General features: G+C 36.9%; 1 protein-coding gene across 1 annotated transcript in view; it reads right to left on the minus strand.

Annotated features, from left to right (window-relative positions):
* Window positions 1–9327, minus strand: part of LOC137758917 (prolyl 4-hydroxylase subunit alpha-2-like) — a 102591-nt gene extending 93264 nt beyond the window's left edge. The window contains 1 exon segment of the mRNA XM_068534870.1: window positions 9111–9327. Coding sequence (XP_068390971.1) covers window positions 9111–9327 — 217 coding nt within the window.
* Window positions 9328–11679: the final 2352 nt, after the last annotated feature.

Consider the following 11679-nt stretch of genomic DNA (forward strand, 5'->3'; position numbering starts at 1 on the left):
TACATTCCCACCAACAGTGCATAAGGGTTCCAATTTCTTCACATCCTTGCCAATATTTGTTATTTTCTGATTGTTTTCTGGCTTTGTTTTTTTTTTTGATACTAGCCATCCTAACAGGTGTGATGTGGTATCTCATTGTGGTTTTGATTAGCATTTCCCTAATGACTTGTGATGCTGAGTGTACTTTCAGATGCGTGTTGGCCGTTTGAGTCTCTTTTTTGGAGAAATGTCTATTCAATTCCTCTGCCCATTTCTGAATCACGTGAATCACGTTGTACATTCATTTTTAACCTCACGGTATATATAGTTATGTCCCAATTTTTACTTCTAATATTGTTTATTTGTATTTTTTCTTTCTTTTTTTCTTGACCATCCCAGCCAGAGGATTGATTATCTTGTTAATACTTACAAACATTACCAGCTTCTGGTTTTGATGATTCTCTAAATTGCACCTTTTTTTTTTCTAACTTCACTAATTTCTGCTTTATCTGAATTGTTTCCTTTCTTCTACTTTCTTGGGGGTTTCCCCTGTTATTTTTCTAACTCTTTGACTGGCACACTGTGGAAACAGAAAACTGTAAGCCCCATAGTTGCTAACTCAATTTGTGTAGAAAAGTTTAAATGAAGTCAGGGGTTGGCAAGTCTCAGTTAACAACTTGAACGAACTTTGAAAGCATAGGAGACTCTTAAAGGTATTCTGAAAAGACAAGCCATGTTACAATTACAACTAGTTTGATCGATAAGGAAAAGGTTACCAAATCTTTAATGTCTATTCTTACACAGTTTAACTTACATGTATACTTATTTTTTATCTTGTCATTATATGTAATCAAGTTTCTGAGTCATGTTGAAAGGTTTGTTTTAATAATTCCAAAATATGTTTAATTTATAACTTTGAGACTATAAGGGTTTGCTATAGGAAAGAAAGATTTTTAAAATAATTGCTGTAGAAAGGGCATATGTTTGGAAAGGGTATAGTTTACGTCATTAAAGACATAAACTATATTTGTCAGACATAGTCAGACATTATTCCTGACGATCAAGGCATTATGTCTTCATGTGCTAATCAACAAAATTGTTTAAAATAATTGTAAAGATTCTCTTAACATTCAGAACATAGATGAGGCACTCATCCTTATAAAACCAATTTTACAATTAAAAAATAAAGTGATGGCAGTTTTTGAGGCTTAAAATACAATGCAGAATTTTCACTTACCTTAACAAAGCTTACCTCATTAATTCCAGCCTTTCTCCCTTTGGAATTTAGGCATCTAAGGCTATAAATATCCCTCCAAGACAATCTAGACGCATCCCTCAAGATTTGATATATAATATTTTCATTATAGTTATTCCATTAAATATTTTCTAATTTCTATGATGATATCATTACAGATTCATTATATAGATTCATTATATATTTTACTTTATTTTATTATATATATATAATAAAAATATATATATTTTTTAAACATGAACTTTTAAAAGTTATTTTTGTTACTTTCTAACTTCACGGAATGGTGATTGGAGAACATGGTCTGTCTGATACCTATTCTTAAAGCTGAAGTTTATCTTATAACCTAGTGTGTAAGGAATTTTTTTTGTTTATGTTCTATATGCACTTGAAATGAGCATGCAAGATTCTATATGCACTCATTATACCAAGCTTATTGACTGTATTATTAAAATCATCTACTACTTTAATGTGTTTTTATTTGCTTGATCTATCAAGGACTGTGTATGTATGTTAAAATATCTCACAATAGTTACGGCTTTATCAATTCTTCCCAGCAATTTTATAAATATTTGTTTTAGTATTTGTGTACTATATTATAATACACCCAAACAAATTCAGTATCCCTAATATCATTATTTGCCTTAAAGGTCATTTTGTCTGATATTAATTTGCCATACTGGCTTTAATAATTGCCTGGAGTATATGTTACAATTCTTTTACTGTTCAACCTTTCTGTATTCTTGGGTTTTCTGTCTCTTTTGTAAACATAATATAGCTAAAATTTTTTTACTGAATCTGAGAATGTATCAAGTTAACTCGTAGCTTCCTAGCACCTTCAGTCTTGCTTACCTTATTCTATTTTTCTTCTTTTTTCATAGCACTTGTTATATTTTAACATACTACATAACATACTTATCCAGTATATTGTATTGTCTCTTTCCCTTAGCTAGAACGTTAGTTTCTGAGAATGGGAATCCTTGTCTGTTTTACTCACTGATGTCCCAAGTGTTTACAATAGGGCCTGGCATAAAGTATACACTTCATGAGTATTTGCTGAATAGTAAGTGACTATTTCTCTTTTAATTGCTAAGTTTAATGCATTTACATTTCTTGTGATTACTATTATATTCAGATTTATTTCTACAATGTTATTTTTAATGCTTATTAAAAATAGTAGAGCATCTAAGGAACAAAAGGTAAATTTCTGAAAAATTACAGCTTTTTCTTGCTAGCCAACCAGTTCTATCTTGACCAGAAAATTCAAGAATTGATGGAATCCTTCATTGAAATGTTCTTTGGTCAACGTATTTGCCTTGATGAAGTAAATGGGCTCTCTCATTCACCATAATTGGGGATCTTTTGTCTTATATGTAAAACTGAGTGAACTCACTTTTTAAAATAATAGCTTTATTGATATATAATTTACATACCAGAAAATTAATCTGTTTAACATGTACGATTGAGTAATTTTTAGAATATTCATAGAATTGTACATTATCACTAATTGCAGAACATTTTCATCTCCCCATAAAGAAATGCTATACTCATTAGAAGTCACTCCCCAATGTCTTTCCTGCCGCCCAGCCCTAGACAACCCCTAATCTAATACCCGTATCTATGTATTTGCCTACTCTAAACATTTCATATAAATGGAATCATACAATATGTGGCTTTTTATGTCTGGTTGACTTCTCCAGGCCATCTTCCAGGATACCTATTCTTTCTTTAGCCGGCCTAATCTGCTGTGTATCTGCTGTGAAACCACACAATTAAATCAAAGAGAACTCACTACAGGGAATGAAAAGACAGAAAAGGAACACTGAAATAACACAGTGATAGTAACTGCAGAAGCAGCTCCCATCCCTACAGCTAGGGGAACAAGGGAAGAGGTATAAGGAGGACCGTAGTTTAAACCTAGGGACCCTGCAGAGTTATAACACAGATTTCTGAAGAGGATGATGCTGTCTGACTATTTCTAGAGCTGCAGAGGGGGGCACCAAAGGTCTGAGACTCAAGCCTTTGAAGAAAGAGCACTGACTTCATGAAACTGCTATCTATGAACACAAAATAAGACTGCTTCTAGGAGACTGGGAAAAAACTGGGAACACCTACCAATGCTGAAGTTTACAACTATTCATGGATTGACATTCACAGGAACAGCAAGCAAAACAGGAAGAGTACAGGTCATTTCTTCTTCCTACTACATTTCATTCTACCTTTAGTGCCTTCCAGTTGGTAGAAACTGACAGGAAGCCAATTAATAAAGGAGAAATGTAGTTTGCCAAGTCCTAGCTCCAGGACCAAAGCAGAATATAGAAGGGTAAGTTGGGATCCAAGATGTCTCTTGGATAGCTTAATAACCAGTACATGTTATTTAACCCATCTGGTGAACTTTCAATTTCAGGAACTGCTTTTTTACTTTTAGAATATATATTTGGGGACATTCTTGGTGGCACAGTGGTTAAGAATCCTCCTGCCAATGCAGAGGACACAGATTCAAGCCCTGGTCCGCGAAGATTCCACGTGCCGCGGAGCAACTAAGCCCATGCACCACAACTACTGAGCCTGCACTCTAGAGCCTGTGAGCCACTACTGAGCCTGTGTGCCACAACTACTGAAGTCCACGCACCTAGACCCCGTGCTCCACAACAAGGGAAGCCACCGCAATGAGAAGCCCACGCACAGCAACGAAGACCCAACACAGCCAAAAATAAACAAATAAATTTATTTTTAAAAAAAAAGAGGGCTTCCCTGGTGGCACAGTGGTTGAGAATCTGCCTGCCAGTGAAGGGGACACGGGTTCGAGCCCTGGTCTGGGAAGATCCCACATGCCGCGGAGCAACTAGGCCCGTGAGCCACAACTACTGAGCCTGCGCGTCTGGAGCCTGTGCTCCGCAACAAGAGAGGCCGCGACAGTGAGAAGGCCTGCGCACCGCGATGAAGAGTGGCCCCCGCTCGCCACAACTAGAGAAAGCCCTTGCACAGAAACGAAGACCCAACGCACCCAAAAATAAATAAATAAATAAATAAATTTATTTAAAAAAAAAAAATATATATATATATATTTGGTTCTTTTCAAATCTGCATGACCTGATGAATTTTGTTGCTTTCTAACATTTTCTATTTCATTTTTTGTATGTTTAATTATTTTAAATATAGTTATCTTACAAGTCTCTATTATCTCAAAAGTTCTTGGGGGTCTAATTTTAATTTTGTTTTCTATTGTTTCTGCTGACACTTATAGTGAATGGGTTTAGGAATTTAGAATTGTGAACTCGTGTTCAGCAGGGCCTGTGTGGCCTGGATTTAAAGTGGTGTGTCCCTTCAGAGAAGATTTCCGTTTACTAGGAATGGCACACTAGGCACACTAGAGGATCATATTCATGTCAATTTCTATGTCTGGAGAGTGAGAAAAGGGCAAGGTCCTAGACTGACTGTGGGAATAATGAATTATCTTTACCTTTTCATCAAACAGTTTGGCTTCATCCAACACAATACATTATTTCAGAGCCTGGACCAGTTTTCTTCCACAGAAATCAAGTTAGCCATGCCCCCTACAAGGGGATAGAAGAAAGGGCCCATTGGAACTGGACAAGTGGCTTCCCAGCTTGCTTCACTGGGACAAAAGCTCCAATGAAAGGCAGGTCCCCTGAGCCAGGAGAGAGTCAGCTCTTTCTGCATCACTGAGTTGAAGAGCTAAAGGAGATCTGATGGTCACAATGTTCTAGCCTTTGGCTTCAAGAAAGAGAGAAAGGCACTCCCAGTGGGATGTTCAACACTTTGCCCATACAGTGAACTATGTCATCAGGAAAGGACCTTTATCTCATCCTTTCACCCTACAGGTAATCTTACCATGTGGGGCATGGAAACCCTGGAGGATAAAACCACTTCAATACATAGGAATGAACTCTGAAATTTCAGGTGAGGAAGAGAAGAGCAGACTGGATTCTCAGGCCATACAATATACACTACCCACAATCACTGACATTCCACGAAAAGTAGCTGAACATTCCTAAAGGTCCTGAGAATATCTAGACCTCACAAAAAGGATACACACCATAAACACATGTTTCCCAGAAAAAAACCTTTGGGCTATGTGAGGTCCAGTCCCTTAATGACCTCCAAAGTGAAAAGTATTAATTTCTGGAAACTCCTTTCCCACTGTCCCCTAGTTATAACTAAAAACATGTGGGTGAGACTTTTCCACCCTGATAGAGAACAAGTGGGCCACACCTGATGCTGGGAACTAAGAATCATTTGTGGAGAATACGACCTTGCCCGGCCCATACCAAGATGTGAAGATGTCAGCCCTTGTGCAGCCCAGAAAACCAAACAAGGCCATCACTAGCATGGAGGTTTGGAGTTTCATGATTCCAGAGGTCAGCATCTGCAAGGCATTTAGTAACATTCATTAGACCACTACAGTTAGAAAAAAGAGTGACTAACGTGAGACTAATACAAATGCATGCACATGTGCAAACACACACAACACAAACCGCATTAATTGACTTACACTGTGAAAGCTAAAAGGAAACTATCTGATTATATGCTCTTCAGGAAACCAAGCACTAGAGGGAAGCAACCAGTTGGGAAGTAACTAAACGTAGGTCAAGGAGTTTTTTAATGCCAGGATGATCAATATAAGCTGGCTGCTGGGAACCATAAGTTAAGCATGCTATGATACTTGAAACTAAACAGTTCAGTCTAGAAATAAAATGATCAGAGCTGAGCACACAGGGCTTCCCTGGTGGCGCAGTGGTTAAAAATCTGCCTGCTAATGCAGGGGACACGGGTTCGAGCCCTGGTCTGGGAAGATCCCACATGCTGCGGAGTGACTAATCCCGTGAGCCACAACTACTGAGCCTGCGCGTCTGGAGCCTGTGTTCCGCAACGGGAGAGGCCGCGACGGTGAGAGGCCCGCGCACCGCAATGAAGAGTGGACCCCGCTCGCCGCAACTGGAGAAAGCCCTCGCACAGAAACGAAGACCCAACACAGCCAAAAATAAATATAAATAAATAAATAAATTTATTAAAAAAAAAAAAAGCTGCGCACACAATTCATTAAAAAGCCAAGTCCAAACTATTAGCGGGTTAAAAGTCTATAGCCTTCAAAAATGGCAGAGCTCAATAAGAAAAATAAGCTCGAACAGACAAGGTATAATTCTAGATTCACAGATTACTCAGCTGTCTTTATTTAAATTTGGTCCTTAAGGTCAAATGGAGAGGAGCATGTCCTGGAAAGTTTCAGATCCTATTGGGAGAATAAACAAGAACATAAGTGAGCACATAACAAAAAAGCTGAACATTTAGACTCAGGAAACACAGATCAATTATTCACTTTTCAAAGGACAAATTTCTTCATCAGTAAAGTGGTATATCTGGATATCATGATCTTTAAGGCCACCTCTAGCTTCAAAGAAGGTCTATGATATTTATCAAATCCTGCCTCAAAGAAGAAATACAATATAGGTATATATTGTGGTAACTCTGGTGTATGATAGTTTACCCATTTACTAGCTGTGATGTCTTGGGCAAGTTTATTTATGTTTAAAGTTCTGATTTTACTCTGTATGTGGTTAGTGTAATGAGGATTAAATAATAGATTTAATGTGACTGGCACACAGCCATCATTCCATTAAAGATAACTACAGCCATCATTGTTTCATAAACATAAAACATAAAAAGTGTCTGCTCTTTTTATGTTGCTATGTTTGCCCAAACTCTGCCCTTGGTCTACTTCTCCTTCTCTATCCTTTTAATAATAATAGTAGCTAACATTTATTGAGTGGTTACCACTCTTCTACATATCATCATGTGTAAACTCATTTAACCCTCACAACAATTCTATCTATGAGGGTAGGAACTCTTTTCACCATTTAATATTTGTGGAAATTGAGCATAGTGAGATTAAGTAACCTGCCCAAGGTCACATAGCTAATAAAGTGTCAAAATCAAGCATTCAAGCTTTAAAGTTCATGTTCCTTTTTTTTTAACTTTTTTTTGATGTGGACCATTTTTAAAGTCTTTATTGAATTTGTTGCAATACTGCTTCTGTTTTATGTTTTGGTTTTTTGGCTGCGAGGCATGTGGGATCTTAGCTCCCTGACTGGGATCAAACCCACACCCCCTGCATTGGAAGGCGAAGTCAACCACTGGACTGCCATGGAAGTCCCTAAAGTTCATGTTCTTAACCACCATGCCATAGCTACCTCAAATAACACCTAAGCAGACAATTTCCAAATCTAGTATCTAGTGCTTTGGACCAAAATTTTAAAACAAGGCTGAAGCCAGGAGAGTGTCAGAACCAGCCAATGGAATTTCTGTCCCTATGGGTTGGGTCCCTATGGTCAAATTTGTAAAGACAATTTACAAAATACTGTTTTTATAAAATCAGTTGAGAAACTGAGTTATTTGTAGTGAGGTGGATGGACCTAGAGTCTCTCATACAGAGTGAAGTAAGTCAGAAAGAGAAAAACAAATACCGTATGCTGGGATAGGGAGGGTGGGAGGGAGGCAGACGCAAGAGGGAAGAGATATGGGGATATACGTATGCATATAGCTGATTCACTTTGTTAAACAGTAGAAACTAACACACCATTGTAAAGCAATTATACTCCAATAAAGATGTTAAAAAAAAATCAGTAGATAGTAAACAAATAAATAAATAAATCAGTTGATAGTGATAGAGCAAGGATCCAGCTAAGCAGCACTCAAAGGAGAATCCTACAACACACTGATGGCACAGCTCAAATACCAATGCTGTACATCCTTCCTATGGCAGAAGACTTCTTCTATAACTGCTTAGCCTTGTTCCCATTCTCTTATGGATAGCTAACATTTATTGAATTGTTACCACTGTTTGAAATTGAGTCTAGGAAAAGATAATTACCTTACCAAGGTAACAAAGCATTCAGAATATAGGGCACAGGTCTAATGTTTTTAAAGTCTATTTACTGAGTACTTTGTACCTGGTATCAGAATATATGCTTTATAAATATTATTTCATTCACTCCCCATCTCAGTAATTAGCACACCATTCAATCCATTCAACCAAAAAGCCATGGAGTCATCTTTGATTCCTTTTTGCTTTCATAACAAACACGAGATCCATTACCATACCCTGTCATCTCTACCCTCAAAATGTATATCAAATGCAATCATTTCTCATTACTTTCATCACAACCACTCTCATCCAAGCTACTATATAACCTCTTTCCTGAATGAATGCAGTAGTCTCTTAGCAGGGCTTTCTTCTATCTTGCCACCTCTACAGCCTATTCTTCACAGAGCAACCAGAAGTGATTGATCCTCTATGGTCTCACTCACAGTAAAATCATGAAGTCCTTGCCCCAGCCTGCAAGGTCCTCCATGCTCTGGTGTCTGCCTACTTCATCTGCTAAACCTCCCCACCCTTGCTTGTGACTCCAGCCACAGTGGCCTGACCTTTATTGTTCCTCAAAAGCACCAACTATTCTCCATCTCCAGGTAATTTATATTTATTATTCCTTCTGACTTAAATGCTCTTCTTCTTTATTGCATTCAGGACTCTACAAAGAGAGGACTCCCCCTTATCTCCATAAATACCAGACTCCATTCCTCTCTATCCCCTTAGGCTGTTTTATTTTTCTTCATAAAAGAAGATAATCAGAAATAACTGTTGCTCCTGTCTTGTAAAAATCTAAGTGAGACCATGCTCAGAGCTTTTAACGAGAACAAGAGAAACTGAGCAACTTCTCAAAACAGAAAAAAGGTCAGTAGAGGGAGAAAAAAGACAAAAGTCTAGTTAAGAGAACTGAATACTACACTCACATGCAGCATCTCTAAGAAAGAATTAGGCCTCAGAAATGATGGTTCTATGGTACACCAAAAGGAGTACCAGGATTCTCAGCCTCCACAGATTCCTGAACCCCAAAGTGGCACACAAGCAGAAAACTGTCATCTTTGAAGGAAACACTGTGGATGTCAGCAAACATCCATATACTATCAGCAATGACCAGGACAAAGTCAAAGTTGGAAGGCTTCCTTCTATTTTCTGTGGACCTTGTTAGGCTGCTACACTTTGATGGGAACTTTGCAAAGAACAGAACTCCCATAGTGACTGACAGTAAATTTCTCACCAGCACAGCAGGAAAGAGGCTGTAAATCATATTTAATTTGAATTAATGAAAATTTTCAGCATATGTTACTTCTTGCTTACCAGGCTTTAGATTCAGACTTACTACACATAATTTGGATCAAGTTTCTTCTCTTGTTCAAATATTTAAATATTTTGGATAAAATACAAATTCCTGATCATAGTCTTCAAGACTATATGAGCTTGCTCTTTTTTAGCACTCTAACCTCATCTGCCCCCACAGTCTCCTGGCTCCCTATGTACCAGCCTTCTTTTTCAGTTATTCAAAACGTCAAGCTCTCTTACAACTCAGAATCTGTTCCCTTTACCTACAATGCTATTTCCCCTCCTTTCTTTACACTCTGATTCCTTCCAATCTTTAGGTCTCAGTTTATATATCACCTTCACAAAGAGGTCTTCCCTGAACATCCTATCTGAAATCCTCCTGCCTGAAGATTCTCCATCACTTTTGATTTCTCTTAGCAAAACACAGAGTTTTCCAGTTTGAGTAAATAAAACAAGATCTAAATACATACTACATACAAAAACACACTTTAAATTAAAATAATCTAAGAAAATTTGAAAGTAAAGGGAGGTAAAATATATACCATGCAAACAGCAACCATATTGATAGAACAACTACACAAAAAATCAGTAAGAATACAGAAGACTTGAACAATATTACTGGAGTGGCAGAATATGGCACCCTAATACGGCACCCTTATGTTACTTTGGCATAAGAATTATTTTGAGCTAAAGACACTAGAAAAACAGCAAGTGCAAGTAGGGCACTCTGACCTCCTCTTTTCTCCTGGAAAGCAGGAGATAAAACTTATGTGAAAGATGTCCTCTGAATACCGGGATGAAAGCAACATTCTAATCCCCAGAGATTGGGAGCAGAGGCCAAGAGAAATCTGTACAAACAGACCTTGTTAAAATAACTCAACTTCCTTTAGTATCCCCATGTATTTTAGTCAGTTTTCCACATTTGCTACTCTTTGTTCAACCTAGTATATAAGCACTTGGGCCTATCCTTTTGGGGATTTTCATTTTCCTATGGGGACTCCCATGTACATTTTAAATTCTACGTGTTTTTCTCCTGTTAATCTGTCATATCAATTTAGTTCTCAGGCCCAAACCTAGGCCCTAAGAGAGTAGATATAAAGTTTTGCTTCCCCTACAATATCAACCAACTTGACCTGACATCTATAGAATACTCCACCAAATAACATCAGAATACACATACCTTTTAAGTTCACATAAAACATTCTCCAAGATAGATCATATGCTAGGTCATAAAATAAGTTTCAATGAATTTTTAAAGATTTAAATCATACATTCTGCAATCACATGGAATAAAATTAAAAATAAAAAACTGCAAGAAATCCTAGACATCCTCAAATATTTGGAAATTGAACAAGAGACTTCTCAATAACCCATAGGTCAAAGAAGAATTTGCAGCGGAAATTAGAAAACATTTTGAACTGAGTAAAAACAAAACTACAGTATGTAAAAATCTATGGGCTGCAGCTTAAAGCAATATTTAGAAGGAAACGTATAGCTTTAAATGCCTATATCAGAAAACAAAGGTCTCAAATCAATAACCTAAGTTTCCACCTTAAGAAACTTGCTTTGATTAAACTAATCAAAGCAAGTAGAGGAATGAAATAATAAGGATAAGAACAGAAATGAATGAAATAAAAAACATAAAAACAATAGAGAAAATAAAGGAAGCCAAATACTGTTTATTTGAAAAGATGAACAAAATTAACAAACTTTTAGTTCGAATGACAAGGAAAAAAGAGAAAACTTAAAAATAAACAGACAAATAAATAAAGGAATAAAGTAATGAAACAGACAACAGCAGTACCAACCCTACAGAAACTTAAAAAATTATAAGGGAATATTATAAACATCTTTATGCCAACAAAGCAAACAACTTAGATGAAAGAAAAAAATTCCCAGAAAGGTACAATTACCAAAACAAACTCAAGAAGGTACAGAAAATCTAAATAGATCTATAACAACTAAAGATATTGAATTAGTAATTTAAAATATTACCACAGAGAAATATCCAGGCCCAGATGGTGAATGCTGGTGAATTCTATCAAACACTTAAATAAAAAATAATACTAATCCTTCACAAGCCCTCTCAGAAAACAGAGAACACTTCCCAGCTAAATATATAATGTCAATATTACCCAGATACCAAAGCCAGACAAAGACATCATATGAAAAGAAAACTAGAGAAGCCTCATGGAAATCCTAAACTATTAGCAAACCAAATCCAGCAATATGTAGAAAGGATTTAAACACCACGATTAAGTGAGAT

Source organism: Eschrichtius robustus, chromosome 2, assembly GCF_028021215.1.
Source record: "Eschrichtius robustus isolate mEscRob2 chromosome 2, mEscRob2.pri, whole genome shotgun sequence".
Lineage (NCBI taxonomy): Eukaryota > Metazoa > Chordata > Mammalia > Artiodactyla > Eschrichtiidae > Eschrichtius > Eschrichtius robustus.